Here is an 18,826-nt window from a genome sequence, read left to right on the forward strand (position 1 = left end):
GTTTTACATTTGCTACAATGCTACTTAGAGGTGGAAGAGTAATGGGAAAAGATATATATATGCTTATAAAAATGTAAGGACATCTCTGGAGAGATTCACAAAAAAACCTGAGTGCTGTGGAGGCTGAAGGACAGAAGAGAGCAAGAGATTTACCTTGCATAGAGTATCCTTTTGTACTTTTGAATTTTGTACTGTGTATACGTATTGCTTATTGGGAAAAAATTAATAAAACTTAAAGTATATGTAAAGTAGGAGGTTCATTAGGTCTGATTTGTGACCCAAGGGTCTAGTAATCTTTTTTTCAATTTCTTTAGAATGTGTAATTTTTTACAATATTATTAGCTATAGTCACCATGCTGTACATTACATTCTTATAACTTATTCATTTTTTAACTGGAAATTTGTATCTTTTGACTGCCCTTCACCCATTTTGCCCACCCTCCTCCCCCCTGCCACCAGTCTCTTCTCTATATCCATGAGATCTTTGTTTTTAGATTCCACATATAAGTGGATCATACAGTATCTTTCTCTGTCTGACTTATTTCACTTAGCATAATGCCCTTGGGGTCCATCCATGTTGTCGCAAATGGCAAGATTTCATTCTTTTTTATGGCTGAATAATACTCCTCTGTGTGTGTGTGTGTGTGTGTGTGTGCGCGCGCGTGTGCGCGCGTGTGTGTGTGTTTATCGATTCATCCATCAGTGGACACTTAGGTTATTTCCATGTCTTGGCTATTGTAAATAATGCTACAGAAAACATGGGGCTGCATTTATCTTTTCGAATTAGTGTTTTTGTTTTCTTCGGGTAAATACCCAGAAGTGGAATTGCTGGATCATGTGGTAACACTACTTTTAATCTTTTGAGGAACCTCCATGCTGTTTTCCATAGTGGCCGCGACCAATTTATATTCCCACCAACAGTGCACAAAGGTTCCCTTTTCCCACGTCCTTACCAACACTTGTTATTTATTGTCTTTTTGATAATAGCTGTAGAATGCATAAATTTTTAAAGAGGTTTTGGATTGATTCTTTTCATATTTAAGAAGGTTTAAGGTACCCAGCATATTTTTACATTAATTAAGATCTGTTTTCCCATTCTAATTCAAGTAGAACTACTTTGGGGACTTCCCTGGTAGTTCAGTGGCCAAGATTCCACGCTTCCAATGCAGGGGGCCAGGGTTTGATCCCTGGTCAGGGAACTACATCCCACGTGCCGAAACTAAGAGTTTGCATGCCGCAACTAAAGACCCTGCATGCCACAACTAAGACCTGGTACAGCCAAATAAATAAATATTTGAAAAACAAAAACCAAAAAACAAATACAACACTTTTAGTGATATACACCAAAGCAAGCCTGATCATCTTAGAGAACAACTTACAAGATGATTTGTTCTGTTAATTCCAATAATTGTTTTAGATGAGGTCATAATTTGTTTGGCACAGTAATAATAATAGCTAACGTTTCTTCTTTCTTGGGTTGTTACGACATTTCATATGCACTGTGTATTTTAATTCTCACTTGTACTCAGATATAGGTAATATCATCCCCATTTTACCAGATGAGGAAACTAAAGCTTAGAGGTGTTAAAGAATTCACCCAAGGTCTTGAAACTCTAGAAAGTTGCAGAGCCTGACTTTAAGTCAAGATCTGCCTTTTTGCAGAGCCCGTGCTTAACCAGCTAAGCACAACTGCTCTGTAGCTGCTTCCCCAAACAATTGCAGGTTATGCGTTAACTGCTTTAATGGAGAGGGGGTGTCATTATAAAGTAATGAGGCTGAATTGAAAAGTTGCATGTTCATTCAGTTTACTGTGTATCATCTCTTTTAAGATTTATGAGATGATCATTTCTAAACATCCTAAAAGCCCTCAGCATAGGGTGAACATTCATAAAAGGATGATATATGTTTATTGATAGATGGGTTTTTACTTTTCACTTATCTTTAAAATTCATAATCATATGTTTCCAAAATTAAATTGTATATAAAGATAGACATTGAAAACTTCGGATCCCTTCTCATCAGAGCCCACTCCATTCCTCCATCCCACCCCCAACTCCTGTGGTATCGTTTTTATTAGTTTCTTCCTTGTCTAACCACTATTTATGCAGATGTAAGCAAAAAGGAAAAAAAAAAAAGCCTTCTTTTCAAAGGTGCATTTTCTACAAAGAGAACCTATTTTTTCTATTAGAAGCAGAGGCTTCTAATTTTCAGGGAGAAAAAAACCTTATTAACGAAGTTTACTCTTTTTCTAGTAGCTCTCCTCTACAGTTAAGTGCTTTTCCTTTGGGAAGTCTAATAACATATGGCAGCAGGAGTTTCTGTCACAGGTGACTTTTTTTTTTCTGAATTTTAAATTTTATTTTATTTTTTATATAGCAGATTTCTTATTAGTTATCTATTTTATACATATTAGTGTATATATGTCAATCCCAATCTCCCAGTTCATCCCACCACCAGCACCCATCCACAGGTGACTTTTAAAAATTCCTAATTTAAATAGGTGAATTGCACTAGATCACAGTATATTTGAATATTATGTTGAGGAGAAAATAATCCCCCCAAACTGAACAGCCCCTCAATATATTCTATGTTTTTATCTGATTTTGAAGGTATGATATATACTGTAGTAGCATTCATTAAAAAGCAAAACATGATCTTTCTAATAAATAGTATCCATTTTTGGTTAAGTCCAGTGGCTAACTTTCCTTTCTTCTTATTCATTGTAGTTGAGGCAGTCCCAGTCCTACTGCACAGACACAGAATGTCTTCAGGAATGTAAGTAATGATGGGACAGGAGGAGGCTTGGCATTGGGGGCAGAATTAGAGACCAGAATAAGACTGAATTTTTTGCCAGAAATTATTCTTACAGTTTGCCCTTTAAGGAAATGGTTCTTAGTAATGTATTTCCTACTTAAATATTTAATTTTTTAACTTAAAAAATTGTGTTTTTTGGTCCTGTCACAAAAACAAAACCTGTTCATTGAATAAAATTATAAAATCACAGATTAAAAAAAAAGAAAAGGAAAAACTTCCAGAATAATAAAAGATGACCACTGTTAACAACTTGGTGTAAACCCTTCCAAGACCCTTTTTTGGGCAAATACACGTGGAACAGGGCACTTCTGGCTCGTTGAACTGAACACCGAGGCTGCTAGCACAAACCCCTCACTCTTTCCCTACCATCTATTTGCATCCATTGGCAACTTTGAGAATTTGTGAGTGAAGGCAGGGGGGGCCATTTTTTCCCAAGGTTTGGAAGCTTTGGAGACATTGGAGTCATTCCTTTGGCTCTGACATTAGGATTCTCAAGACGGTAAGGGCAGTAGGGAGGTTCCTCCATGGCTTTATGGGCAATGGTGATGGTAAAGTGAGAATCAGTGCAGGAAGATGTATTCCGCATGGTGAATGTAGCTGACAGACTTATAATATGAGGCATCTTTTTTTCAGGACAGACATAACTTGAGGGATACTTTGAGGGGAAATAATAGCCAATTCAGTCTTATACCATAATAATTTGACTGTAAGAATGGAAGTATGACGTTTACAGGATGGTGAAGCCTGGCACAATTCAATTTCATATATACTTACAAATACGGGATCACTTTGTATATATTGTTTTTTACTACTGTATTGTGAGTATATCAGCATGTATTTACCTTAAAAATATTTACTGACTAATAATTCGTTATGGGGATGCACCAGTGTTCAAATAATTCCCTTTTGTTGGAATCTTAGGTTGCTAATATATTTTTGCTGTTATAAATAATGCTTGAACAAACATCCTTTTGCACATTTTAGGGCTTTTGATATATTGCCAAATTGCATTTATTAATAGGCTAGTTGCTTATACTTCACATCTCTGAAGCTGAGCACCACTTTATTATGTATGTGAAACTAAAACAAAACACAGTAAGGTATCATTATAAAGGAACTTGTTAGTACATTATTAATTACTGGTATTACTGTGTGAACTGGGTATCCCATCAAATTCTGTAAATGTAACAACTTAGAGAAACAGGAGCTAGTACAGTGCCTGTCCCAAAGTAGAAACTTTGTCAGAATGTAGTCCTTTGGTGCAGCGGGGTAATAATTATATGCCTCTGGGCAAGAAAGTAATGGGCAGACTTGCGTTAGGTTTTGGGGATGATGGGTGGTGGTTCCCCAACTCCAGATTTCTTTATGTTGTCTCTTCAGTAGCATTCATTAATCTGCAGTGTGCCCTCTGATAAGCGTCGTAAATTTTTGCCTCAGCAGTAAAGCTAAAATGTGTTCTTCTAGTTGAAAATAATCTTATTGAACTCCTTATGGGAAAACAAGTGTTTATTATATTTGTGGTATTTGTGACCCTTGAGCCAGTCCCACCTGTAAACCAAGTATACTCATTTCTGTAGGTGAAATTTCACTTCTTTAATCCAAATATAAAGGCACAACTCTAGAGCTTGAGTATTAATTCAGTTATCTTGGCCAGTCGTTCCACCCCGCCCCAGTTCTTTTAGCATTTGGTGGAAATCCTTTCTAACAGCCATGTCTTTAAATGGTTTAAGCAGTTGTTTCCTCTGAGCGATATAATTACTTTTCTGTGTATTCTAAATTTTCACGAATGAGATTATGCTGTTTTCATAAAATATATATTAATCGGGGGTCCCCGCAACCCCTTCTTCTGTTTCAATAATTTGTAAGAATGGCTTACAGAAGGCAGGAAAACAGTTTAATTACTATTACCAGTTTATTACGAAGGATGCAACTCGGGAACAGCCAAATGGAAGAGGTGCCTAGGGCAAGGTATGAGGAGAAAAGGGGTACAGAGCTTCCCTGTCTTCTCTGGGTGCACCACCCTCCCAGCTCCTCCATGTGTTCACCAACCGGGAAGCTCTGTGAACCCTGTTGTTTAGGGCTTTTATGGAGGTTCCATTCCATAGGCATGAATGAGTAAATCATTGGCCATTGGTGAATAACTTGGAAGCTGGAAGTTCCAACCTTCTAATCACTTGGTCAGACTCCCAGTGAGTCCCCATCCTGAAGCTTTCTGGGGGCCCACTAAGAGTCACCTCATTAACATCAACTCAGATATGGTTGAAAGGGGTTTATTATGAATAAGAAAAGATGTTCCTGTCACCCTTATCACTCAGGAAATTCCAAGGATTTTAGCAGCTTTCCGACAGGAACCAGAATGAAGACCAAATATATGTATTTCTTATTATATCATAATATCACAGTATCCATTGTGCCTGCCATGATGTGCTGCATGTATTTGAGATGATTTAATAGAATATGAAGTTCATTACTTCATGTGGTAGCAGAATCTAGCTGCAATCTGTGAGCATATCTAGTTGCTGCATGATTCTTTATATTGAGCTACATTCCACTTCATCGTGATATTTACCCACAGTTTTGTTCTCTAGAGCTGCATAGAATGAGTCTGCCCACTCTTCTGAAAGACTGTCTTTCAGATGAAGAGTTGTGGAAACCAGCTCTATTGCTAATTTAATTTTGGAGTAAATCAAAAGATGGGTAGATGTTCTGAGGATATTGTAATTACTGTATACAACTCCAAAATCACAGGGTTAAAGCCTGCTGGTGCACTGTCCAATTTCACTGCTGTTCTGTTTCTGCCTTTCCCACTGGAAACCTGTATACATTTATAGAAATAATCCCTCAGGATCTGCCAGCTCTTAGAGCCTCCCTTCTCTTTCATCTTCCTGGTGTCCAGCTAAGTTAATAGCTTCATTGTGAATATTCCATTTGACATCTTATTTGTAATACTTTTTCTTGTAACCAAAGACTTAACCCTTGAGCAAAATGGAACCCTGTATTTTGGTGTACAAAGTCCTTTTACATTTTTATGATTTGACATTTTTCTAGACCATAGAGTAAAAAGTATTTACCCTTTTAAGGCAATTAATTCCTAGGCAGTGAGGGGAACAGACTTTATATCCTGCATGTGATTGTGCTTCTTTTTTTTTTTTTTTTTTTTCCCAGTATGCGGGCCTCTCACTGTTGTGGCTTCTCCCGTTGCGGAGCACAGGCTCCGGACGCGCAGGCTCAGTGGCCATGGCTCATGGGCCCAGCCGCTCCACGGCATGTGGGATCCTCCCGGACCGGGGCACGAACCCGTGTCCCCTGCATCGGCAGGCGGACTCTCAACCATTGCGCCACCAGGGAAGCCCAGATTGTGCTTCTTAATATCTAGATTACTTGGCACTACGTTAATATTTAGAATATTTAGTGCCAAACAGTTGTCACAATAAAAACCATAGTGGTCAGCTCATTCAAAGGCCCTTTCAGCTCTGTGTGTTGACTTTAAAATAGCTGCTCCTGGTATTTGTTTGTATTAGCCGCATGCTGTGTCGGGGAGTTTGAGTAGCATGCCTGTTCTGAGACCTCACGAAGAAGTAGATCTTGTCACAAGGGACTGCGAATAATCACAGAAAGCCTATAGTGACCCCATTCATCCCCATTCCTGGATATTTCAAAAAGTCTAAGTCAGTTCAGATACCCAGTGTCTCCAATCCTAAGACATTTTAGGTTTACTGTTTTTGCTTCATTCAATTTAATGTTTTTATATATGGTTCAAAAATCAAGAAGTTAATTAGTGTATAGTGAAAAGGTGTCTTCCTACTCATATTCTCCCATCTAACCATGTCCTATCTCTAGGTATTATTGGCCTTCTATGTAGCTTTCCAGAATTTCTTTATGCATGTACAGGCAAAATATATATTATTTGCCCCCCTTTCTTAGTACACACTGTTTTTCACCTGCTTTTTTTCTCTGTCAAAATATAGCATATCTCATGGAGACTTCCCTCAACATTGTTTTATAACTTCATAGTATTCCATTTTACAGATATACCATAATTTTTTTCTTTTTTGAGAATTACATTTTATTTGATAGACTTGCTGAGGACTTAAGCCTGGAAGACAGCCTCTCAGATGACACTGAGGGACTGCTCTGAAGAGGTAAGGGAGGAGCCAGGATATATAGGAGTTTTTGCAAGAAACCAGGTAGTAGGAACATCAAAAGATTATTGTTAATTAAAGAAAGACAGGGACTTCCCTGATGGTCCAGTGGTGAAGACTCCAGGCTTCCACTGCAGGGGGTGTGGGTTCGATCCATGGTTGGGAAACCAAGATCCTGCATGCCATGTGGCGCAGCAAAAAAAAGAAAAACATAAAGAAAAACAGACATCTCAAGTTAATGAAGTCAGCGCTTTTCTTTGTACGGGAAGATGCAAGAGTCTGAGTTCATTTAAATCATTCCTTGAATACGCACCTTATCAATGAAACTAAATGATGCCTGCCAATTCAGTAAACAAAGGATGTTGCAGCCATCAAGCCCTCACATTACAGCTGCCTGAGGGTGAGCCCTGAGGGAACTCAGCATAGAAATAGGATGCCTGCCATCAGACACTGCAGCCACCACCAGCCCCCCATAGTGCTCCCTGAGGAGACGCAGGATGAGAAAACATGGGAGAGAAATATACCATAATTTCTTAATCAGACACTCTTGGCAGACGTTTAGGTCTGTTTCCAGTTTTTTGTTCATAACCTTGCACTGTTTGTCCGTGTGAAAGTACATTCTAGAGCCAATCTTAAGTTTGTGCTACTGCTGTAAACAGAAAAACATTGACTGTGATCAAGAGGTTCGACTATAATTGGTTCAGCTATTGTCCTTTATTCTGAGATGGGCCTTAAGTTATTAGAGAATAAGAGAAATGCTCTTATCAGACCTGGGAGGTCAGGTCAAACCTGGGAAGTCAGATCAAACCTGCATCCATTTGGCCTTTTAAGTGGAGAATTCTTCTGCATACTACCGCCCTGCAGAAATTTTAGAGGCACCCTTACTTTTTCTTCCTCCTACCATAACCAGTCCAGGCAGTCGCCAAGTGTTGTGCTTCTTTCATCCTGTTACCATTTGTGTCTGACCCTTTTTCATTCTCACTTCACCATCTTATCCAGCCTAGCTATTCACACAAGGAATTTTCTGCACTCAGTCTTTTCTGTGCTCTAGTTGATCCTAATACTGATTTTAACTAGAGCACAGATTGATAATGGTTGATGTTTTTTGAATACCTACTGTGTACCAGGCACTGTGCTGCTTTCCATGTACTGACCATTTCTCTCTTCTATCTTTCTAACTACCTATGAGGTGATTGTAATATTTCCATTTCACAGATAAGGAAATCGAGGCACAAAGATTATATATCTAAGAGGTGGTGGAGTCAAACAGCTATGAGATGGTCTCAGTTCTTAAAAAGTTAATGACCTAATTAGGAGAAGTAGGAAACCATTCCTTCAAACTAGAAGTGCTACACTAGTCTAGAGAAGAAAGGAAAGAGTGGGCAGAGAAAACGGAGACTTTTTTACAGATGAGAGAGGGGTGTAATTAAATGAGATTAGTTGTAATATCATGCCAGATGGGGAAGAATAATCAGTCCCCAGAAGGACTGAGTTTGCAAAGTTGGCAAGTGCTGTTAGTCACACTAGCATTGAACTATTGCATCAGATTCGTTTGGAAAGCTTTAAAAATATTGTTGATTCCTGACCCCACCCCTGAGCTGCTCCTGAATTAGATAATGTGAGGCAGGGCCTTGGAAACTGTGACATTGGTATCATCACAGGCTATTCTGATGGGCAGACAGGCCAGGGAACCACTGGCTAAAGAAGGAAGAAAGAATGGGGTTGACTAGACCAGGGGATGCTTTTTCTGAGAAATGGTAAGAGGTAATATTGATGAGTAGGGCCACATCTGATGAGGAAAGGCCAGGCTGAAGAGTTCAGAGTTGAAGCAGTAGCAGTGGAAAGTGAGTCACTGGATTAGCCAGCAGAGATGTGTTAAGAGCAGTGTTTTTTAAGCAGACTTTTTTGGCAGTAGTATGCAGGAAGGAAAGGCTGCAATAGGAACCAAGCTAGGAGACAGTTATGGGGAACTAGGAGTTGTATTATCACTATGAGAGTCTTAAAATGGAGCGGGCATTTTGTCAGGGTTGCTTTGTCTAGAAATAGGCATTAGTAAATTTGTGGTAACTCTCTGAAGCGTCACAATCTTTTACCTGTGAAGAGTATCAAAAAGTAAGGGACCCATTTTCCAAATTGAATAACGTAAGAATTGGCGTTGGGCTTACACTTCTGGTCTGTACAATTAATCTAGCATTTTACTTCTGAGAGGGCACTATAAGAAGTGATCATGTATAGAAGGCACAGTTATCTTTCTCTGACTACTTTTAAATAATCTAGTTTTACCTAACAGATAGTTATGAGTTTATCTATCAAAATTCTTTTAAAATCTGTATTTTCCCATTTTTATTTTTTAAATTTAATTTTATTTTTTGGCTGCGTTGGGTCTTCGTTGCTGCTCGTGGGCTTTCTCTAGTTGCGGTGCGTGGGCTTCTAACTGCAGTGGCTTCTCTTGTTGTGGAGCACGGGCTCTAGGTGCATGGGCTTGGTAGTTGTGGCATGCGAGCCCTAGAGCATGTGGGCTTCAGTAGTTGTGGCTCACGGGCTCTAGAGCATAGGCTCAGTAGTTGTGGCTCACGGGCTCTAGAGCATAAGCTCAGCAGTTGTGGTACATGGGCTTAGTTGCTCCACAACATGTGGGATCTTCCCGGACCAGGGCTCGAACTCTTGTCTCCTGCATTGGCAGGCGGATTCTTAACCACTGTGCCACCAGGGAAGTCCCTGTATTTTCCAATTTTACTACCCACAGGAGTAGTAATTTTCAGGGATCTGTCTTCTAATGTGATACTGTCAGAAATTATGACAGCAAAGAGGTTAAGAGCACAGTCTACGGAATGAGACCACTGTATTTAAATCCCAGCTTTGCCACATGCCAACTCTATGACATTGGGATTTAACCCCCACTTTTCCTCAGTTTCCTCATTTATAAAATGAAGATATGATAGTACCGACCATAAAATAAGATTGTTGAGGAACTCCCTGGCAGTCCAGTGGTTAGGGCTCGGTGCTTTCACTGTGGTGTCTGGGGTTCAATCCCTGGTTGGGGAACTAATATCCCACAAGCCTCCAGGCGTGGCAAAAAAAAAAAAATTGTTAAAAGGGATTAAGAGAGAATGCCTGGTTCAAAGTAACAACTCAACTTTTAGCTATTATTTAGTAATAAAAATAATAGTATTTGATTTTTTAAAAAATACCATTCTTGGAGCAGCTTAAAGGACAGAATTAGAGGAGGCAAGAGTAGGTATGGGGAGATCAGTTAAGAGACCGGACAAGAAGTGATGGTAGCTTGAGCAAGTGTGGGCACGGAGCTAAAAGTGGACAGACTTGAGTGATATTTAGGAAGTAAATATTTACTTCCTAAATATCACTCGACAGAAACTTCATGATGGGTTAAATAGAGGGTCATTGAGGGAATAAAAGGTGTTTTCATAGGTTTCTGGCCTAGGCAGTTGGATGGATAGAAATCCCATTTGGTAGGGCATGGAGGGTGGGCCAGGGGAGATGCTCGTGGTTTTAGTTTGGGATATTGAGTATGTTAAGTACGAGGTGGGGTTCAGGTACATTTTTAAGAAGCATTGGCTCTACAGTACACCACAGTTTAGGAACTGTTGATATGAATATTTAAAAAAAATAGAGAACTACTGATGTAGATAGATAATTGGATACTGGGTTTGAAGTTCAGGGAAGTTGGGGCTGAATATAAATTTAGGTGTGGTCTGCATACAGAAGGTAAGTGAAGCCACAGGTGAGGATGATAGTATGCAGAGAAAGAAGAGAAGGGAACCTAAAACTGACCATGAGGAATTCCAAAATTTAAAAGCCAGGAAGAGGAAAATGAGCATGTAAAGGAGTGGCTAAGTGTTAGAAAGAAAATCTGGCAGTGGTAATGGCACAGAATACAAAGGAAGAAAGTCTTTTAAGGAAGAGCATGGTCGTGGAAAATGAGGACTGAAATTACCCATTAGGCTTAGCAGCCTGCAGGTGTCATAGGTGACCTTTCAAAGAGTTGTTTGAATGTTGATGTAGGTAGATGCCAACCTAAGGAGTGAATGGGAGGTAGTGAAGTATAGTTGTAAATATAGACCACTCTCAAGAGGTTAGCTTTGATAGCTGGACAGAGAAAGAGGTTGAGGGAGGGATATATATATTTTTTTAAATATGGGAGAAACTTTATCATGTTTAAGTGATTATGGGATGGCTGCAATGGAGAAGAGGGTGTTGAATTCACAAGAGAGAGGATAATGGATAAATTTCTGCAAGAGTGATGGGATCTAAAACTTAAGTGGAGAAATTGGTTTTTAGTTATGAAGGGAGGCACATATAATAGGAGGGAACAAGGAAAGGAATGAATGTGGATATAGAGGGGGGAAATGCTGATTCATTGTGTGATAAGCATTGCAAATTGATGACCCCTGAGTACTGTGGTACTTGTTCCTGGAGAAGTGATTGGGTTGGAACAGAGACTAGGTTCCTCTCCAGTCTGCTCTTGGGATAGCTCAGCTCTTTGCTTGACTTTGTCCCCTTTGGCCTCAGCAGTGCCACCTCGGCCCTGGGCCCGTGGACCTCAATGTAATGCATAATGCATCTGCTTAGTTTCAGAATCTTGTCTGGATTTCTTTTACTTTTTCCTGAGGCAGTGAGACCAAAACCAAACATTTATACATAGTCTTGACAGGCTATTTAAATCTAATCTTCTAGAATTTTCATTTTTGATACTTTGAGTTCTCTAATATACATTTCATTTATTAGAAATTTATTAAGTTCATACCATGAACTAGGCACTGTGCTAGGTACTTAAATAAATATTTAAGATATGGCTGCTTTAAGGAGCTGGAAAGACTGATACCTATCCAGAAACCTGACTTTTTTCTCTTGATAAAGGCATAGACTATAATATCTAGATCTGAATCCAAATTCTTTTTGCAAAAAAGAATGCCAAATTAATATCTATTTGTTTGAGAATGTCATAAAGGGATATTAATTCATAAATTATACAACGTGGATGTCCCCTTTTCCTTAAGCTCTGTTTTTTCATGCTACTTCTGTAATTAAAATGCATAATTTCCTCACCCCTAGAGTGTTTTAACTGTGTATCATGTGGTCTTAACCTGAGTTCTGTAGATCTCAGTATATCTATGGATTGGTGGCTTTGTGGGTCCATGAATCTTCTGCAATTATATGCAAAATTGTTGAATGTGTATACATGGATTCTTATAGTGGAAAGAGAGTCCTTTTTTATCAAATTCTCAAAGGATTCTATTGCCCCAAAATATTAAGAACTACTATACTATTAAAAATCTTTAATAGGCTCTGGCTTATGAGTATTTTACACCATTTACCATTTAGATTTCCTCACAGGAGGAAAGGGAAATTGAAGCTGTAATATTTAATAATTCTTAAAATTACTAATGCATTTTTTATATAATTTTTCAAGTTGCTATTTAAACATTAGGATTTGTTTTTACATTTATCTAACAGTATTATAATTTTTCTACAGTTTTTGTTGCAAATACATTTTCTGTTTGTCTTTAGTACCAGGACCCCCTAGTGATAATGGCATCAGTATTACTATGATCTTGATGGCCTGGATGGTTATTGCAGTGATCTTGTTTCTACTGAGACCTCCTAATCTAAGAGGATCCAACCTAACTGGAAAACCAACCGGTCCTCATAATGTAAGTGTTGTGGATTAGAAATGTTTTGGGGTGGGGGGATGGGTGTGGTCTGGGAAAGGGGAGGAGTTTGTTTTGACGGAAATATCTGAATTAGCAAAAGGAAGATTTAGCTCACGGAGTAAGTTCTTCCTATGTAGTCCTAGTAAATCTTGAAACCCCAAATGGCTTAATCTTCGTGGAGTTACATTTAGAGAGAACTACAGACCAGTAGCCCCCAAATCATTTTAAGGTGAATTCCAGTCTTTACTCATGTGAGAAACATAAAAGTGATCCAGTTCATAATAATCCACAGCAGTATTTCTCAAATCTCAGTCTTCCACTACCCAGTTCTATCCACCTCACAGTTGATCCCTTGCCTCGTATGCTTCCAGCTCCCCCTCCCCAAATTCTCTTACTAGCTACAGTTCAAATGTTTCTACACACACATTCTTCATTTTCTCCGCTTCTGTCCTCACTATCAAATACAACAGAGACACTGAGCCTATCTGGCTAAACCTGTTTTCCCATCCTATTTCTCTCAACTTCATTCTTCCAGTTCTGCATCACAATAGGTCAACTGAGCTGGCAAAAGGAGAGGTAGGAATCATTCATGTTGATAATCTTGATAGTCATGATTACAGCCATTTTTAGAACCTAACTGAAAGTATGATAAAGTGACCCAACAGGGAATTTTTGATAGAGCCTCCATTAAAGGATTCCTTTAATCATTTTCAGAACCAGTGTTTATATTTTTTTCTTTCCCATTTGATTTGGATATTACGTCTAAAAATATTTCCATGACAGATTTACTTGTTGAACACCAAATTATCCCACTAATTCCCTTTTCCAACCTAAAAGAATTGCTTCTTTTCCCCAATCCTTCGTTGTTACTATTAAAAAGAAGTTTGGTTAGACCAATTGCTTATACAGGAGAAAGCAAATGTGCAGTGTTAACTGGTCAGTGCTTTGGGGTTTTTTAGGATTAAAACATTTATATATGTAGCATGCTGACTTAAGAAGGAAGGCATCATTAACACTATATAAAATGCCTTAAATTTATTTTAGGGTTTTCTTGGAGAGGAGGGTATCCATAAAACAGCTTGTATATTGTCTTGATAAAGTGCTTTCTCCTAAGCCTTTTTTCTTACTTTCTGTGCACAGTTTTATTACTTTCATATCAAAAAGCAACATCCTCAATGTTTGGAACTAAAGAAACCCAACTCAATTAGAAGCCATTCAAAAGTGACAGTCCTCTGAACCTTAGTTTATTGTAGACCAGCAGTTCTAAAAATAATAGTCCCACAGCTCTAGGAATAAGCAAGAAAACATATTGACTAATTCCAAGTAGAAAAATTCATTATCCTCAACTAGGGCCTCATATAGCATGTCAGAGTAAATAAATGGAATCTTCCTGAAGATTCCTAGAAGGTCTGCTCTTTCCTTTACAGTTCAGAAGCTTTCTATCACAAGTAACAAAAATCTGTTCAGGGGCTTCCCTGGTGGCGCAGTGGTTGGGAGTCCGCCTGCCGATGCAGGGAACATGGGTTCGTGCCCCGGTCCAGGAAGATCCCACATGCCACGGAGCGGCTGGGCCCGTGAGCCATGGCCACTGAGCCTGCGCGTCCGGAGCCTGTGCTCCCCAACGGGAGAGGCCACAACAGTGAGAGGCCCGTGTACCGCAGGAAAATAAAAAAATCTGTTCAGCCTGGTTTAAGTAATTGGCTTTATTGGTTTACACATTAAAAAATCCAGAGGTAGGATTAATGTTTAGAAAGTTTAACAGCGTCATCAAAGATCCGGGTTCTTTCCTCAGACCATTAGCTTTATTCCAAGGTGGGCTCCCTTTCTGGTCCCTATAGGGCGGCTGCCAGTTGCAACTGGTGCCACATACTTCCTCATTGACTGACATTCTGTAGTGAGAATTATGTCTTTAGCTTCACTTTGATTGTACTGTACTTAGTCACCTTAGCAAGAGGGATGAGACTACCTTGATTGGTTTAAATATCACCTCTGGAGCTGTCAGGGAGAGCACTTTTACCTAAGTCAATATCACTGTTACAAAATTTTCCTTTCTTCCATGCTACAAGGAAGAAAGAGACAAACATCGGTGAATCACAGTGTTAATCTAGTGCTCCCTTGTGCAAAAACGTACAAGAGGTCCAAATAAGTATATGATTTGGGATGGGAAGGTGAGGGGCATTGCTGCTCAATTCTTACTGCATGTGTTAGACTGGTTGCACTGGGAGATTTAAGAAGTCAATTTCATAATTCCTCTCTCTTTAATGCCAGGGACAGGATCCACCAGCCCCTCCTGTGGACTAACTTTGTGGATATGGGAAGTAAAAATAGTTAACACCTTGCACGACCAAATGAACGAAGATGACCAGAGTACTCTTAACCCCATTAGAACTGTTTTTTCTTTTGCATCTGCAATATGGGATGGTATTGTTTTCATGAGCTTCTAGAAATTTCACTGGCAAGCTTATTTTTGCTTCCTGTGTTATCACCTTTCCTATATTTGAGTAAATGATACATTAAAAAGTTACATGGGGCTTTTTTGGTTATCCTAAACTTAAACATTCCATTCATTCTGTTTGTAACTGTGATCATACTTTTTGTGATAATTTCTGGCCTGATTGAAGGAAATTTGAGATCTCTACATTTAAATATTTTAAAATAGTTTTGATGGGTTTAAAGATTGTTTTTTAATAAGGTATTTATAAAGTTACTTGGGGTTATCTGAGATTGTATGAAAGAAAATTAGAACCACATTGTATTTACACTTAACCTTGGTAGTTTATTTGTGGATGGCAGTTTTCTCTAGTTCTTGGGACTGTGACAGCCTTTGGAATATTTTACAAGTTACAGCTGAAATCTGTATCATCCACTACAACTGGCTTATGTGGCAAAGAAAAGGAGGAAAGAAGAAATGAAGTAATTGTTTACTAAGTTTTTATTCCCATAAAAATGTCTAATATAAGAAAACTTAAACATGATTTAAATATGGTGGATGATTTACAGTCCATTATATGAAATTTGTAAGCCACTGTACACTAGCCTTACACAGTTCATGAAAGGAGGAAAAAATTTAATTCTTTCTGCATTTGCCAGGTGTAATCTATACAGTAATAATTTAAGCTATAATTTATTTTTGAAGTGGGTGCCTCTCAGGAAGCTGCTTTTCTGTTGTAAAACTTCCCTGTTAAATGAAACTATCTTAAAGCTGTATTGGGGGCCTGTTTGGTTACTGATATTTGAATCCTGTTTACTTATTTACTCTATTATTTTCTTTGAAGAAAAAATTTTGAGTCTTGTTATCTTTCTGACTTTAAACAATATTTAATGAATTCTTGATTTACTCCAAGGGAAAAGGAGGAAAATGAGAAACATCAAGGATCTTTTTTTTTCTCAACCTCTGTCTCATTCTTGTTTGGTAATAGGATGGATTGGGGTGGGGAGGAGCATTAATATAAGTAAAAATTTGAAATGTGAAAAAATGTAAAAGGTTGCATTGTTTTTTTTTCAGTTTGATAGAAAATGAATACAAATGGCATAAAAAAATTCTGCATGACCTGTGTGGTTATGGAATTTTTTCCTAGCAAGTGATTGCAGATGATTTATGGGGGCTGGAAGATATTTTGCTATCAATGTAAGGATTTTCCCCCACTAGATCAGTTTAGCTTTTAGCTGTATAGATCTGAGAAATTACTTGTATGAATTGAATAAACTTCTCTGTATCATTGTACTGTTTAATAGAGTCTCTGATACAATTATGTGATGCTCATAGGGTATTTTTTCCCCTTTATTATGATTATATTCTAGGCTATAAACACTGTAAGGGCTTCATTTCATTATATAATCCATTATTGACTGCTTGCATTCCTCCTGTGCATCTTGGCTTTGTCCTCAACTTCTTGAAATAATATAACCTACTCTTAATTACTTGTGTTAATTGAGAGGTATTGTAACACAGGTAAGTCAAATCCTGGATAAATGAACACCATAGATTTAAGGGTTTTTCTCTCAATATGGCCTATTGGAAGCCTTCCCAGCTCTACAGCTCTTAAAGCATTTAAAGCAGAGAGGCAGGAATGGCTTAAATGGAGCTAAATCCCTATAAGCATTCCTTTTTCTGTCCTTGCTCCTGAACTTTGAAGGCTAGCACATATGTCCTAACGATCTGCTGTCTAAGCTGCTAGAAGGCTAGTCTATGGATATGATACTGATGTGTTCACTGAATCTGTGGCTCACAAATAATTAAGAATTGACTTTGGTTGAAGAAGTGGCTATGACATGGAAACAGAATATGTAGCGTTAGCTAGAGACCTAGAAATCTGGGTTCTTGTTCCTAGTTCTTCATTTCTGTCACATATACTTAATTGACATTACATTAGAATATTAACGTTTTCCTATATGGACCATCTATTTAATTAGTAACAAAAGTTTTTAGTGAAGTATTAAGTCTTGGTTTTTTTGCTTGTAAAATTTCTCTGCACTCCTGACAAAGACGGTGTGCAATAGCACATGAAGTATTTCTATTAACCTAACTAGTAATTCATATTATTCTCTTTAATTCCTAAAGCTTCTACATGTGGCCTTTTTATTGAGCACACTCTTACTCATTACTTGGCTTGTAAACATTCACCTGAACTGTGGCTACTGTCATTTTTAAATAATCTGGAAAAAAGAAAGATAAAGCTTCACATTTTAATCACTTTTGGCTCTTAAACATTCCACAAATGCCATTAAGAGTTTATTTTGTTTTAGAGTTATTTAATGTTCTTTTATGCAAAATAATGATTTTTTGCTTTCCACGTGGAAAAAGTTAACATTGGAACTGTGTATAGTAAAAGATTTTATCATGTATTTATCCAAGCACTATCCCATGGTCAGCAAGTCATATTTTAAACTACTTGGAGAAAGTTTCAGAAGTAACTATTAAATACAGCTCTTCCATGGTTACTTTTAGTGTCTTTGTGGTATGCGATATTACAGTGTTTATAGAATTATCTTTATCTTACGTCTTCAAAGGAACCTCAGAAGTCTGTCACCCTGAATCAAAGTCTGTCACTCTAAATGAATATGTGCTAAAATTTGACGAGCTCAGCTTAAGACACAGAACAACAACTTGAAGGAGAAATGGAGAGAGTTTAAGTTAATGGGTTAAATTTTTGTTGTTGCAATAGTAGGTTTAGTCTTAACATTATAATATTTCTAAATGAAAAGTCATATGTATTTGTTACCATGTCTGATGATTACTTTGTTAAAAGCAAAGGTGGTCATGTGATGTACCAAATGTTAATTGCTGTTTTTAAATGTTTAAATCATGCCAAACAAATCATGTCTGTGCCATCCAGGGTTTATTGTAATCTTTTACTGAGTACTTGGATTGGGATAAAGGGCTTGTACTATGCACTTTTTATTAATGAATAAATAGAAAACATTAGTAACACTCACTGTTATCTGTTTGGCTTTTGTGGGAAGAGAAGTGAGCATCTCTTGCTTAGTAAAATGTTAACATCCTTTATTAACCAGTTTCTTTGTAAGACTTTTTACCCCTAACTAAAAATTCCTAAGATGAACTTTGAGTTACAAGAAGAATATTTATGTAATAACAGTATGGGGCCAGTATTCAAAAGTAAGGATTCTAAGAATCTCTAGGAAATTAGGTTGCAATTACATTTCTTTTGTTACTTTTTATTTCTTCCTAGAATACAGGTTCAATAGACATTTGCTTTGAGGGTATAATATCCTATGTGTTAATTATTTGAGCGGACATATGTTACTCAAAAGGAGCTAGACATGTAACTGTACTGAAAACACCCAAAACTGAAAGTTCGTGTTTGCTCTATGACCTGGAATGCATCCAGATACTAAAGATCAGGGACTTACCTGGTGGTCCAGTGGGTGAGACTCTGCACTCCCAGTGCAGGGGGCCCAGGTTCGATCTCTGGTCGGGGAACTAGATCCCACACTCATGCCGCAACCAAAGAATCCACATGCCACAACTAAACATGCCGCAACGAAGATCCCACATGCCGCAACTAAGACGCAGCGCAGCCAAAATAAATATTTAAAAAAAAAAAGATCATTAATAACCATACACATAAAAATAGTATAGTTTTTCTGGTATGATTATGATGTCAATGTCTGTGTGATACTTAAGTGTTAAAATAGCAAAATTTGTGAAATATATAACTTCCTGGAGATAGTGACAAA

General features: G+C 38.0%; 1 protein-coding gene across 2 annotated transcripts in view; it reads left to right on the top strand.

Annotated features, from left to right (window-relative positions):
- The window catches only part of SMIM14 (small integral membrane protein 14), a 69,926-nt gene extending 51,873 nt beyond the window's left edge, over nucleotides 1-18,053 (top strand). Inside the window, exons 3-5 of one of the 2 annotated variants that reach the window (XM_082653514.1) lie at nucleotides 2,727-2,775; nucleotides 12,486-12,628; nucleotides 14,897-18,053. In XM_082653514.1, coding sequence (XP_082509640.1) covers nucleotides 2,727-2,775; nucleotides 12,486-12,628; nucleotides 14,897-14,929 — 225 coding nt within the window. In that variant the 3' untranslated portion in view covers nucleotides 14,930-18,053. Of the gene's footprint in view, nucleotides 1-2,726; nucleotides 2,776-12,485; nucleotides 12,629-14,055; nucleotides 14,403-14,896 lie in introns of those variants that run through there. The other variant, XM_082653513.1, reaches the window with a different exon arrangement.
- The last annotated feature ends 773 nt before the right edge of the window (nucleotides 18,054-18,826 follow it).

This window comes from Grampus griseus (assembly GCF_964374135.1).
Source record: "Grampus griseus genome assembly, chromosome: 4".
In the NCBI taxonomy this organism is placed as follows: domain Eukaryota; kingdom Metazoa; phylum Chordata; class Mammalia; order Artiodactyla; family Delphinidae; genus Grampus; species Grampus griseus.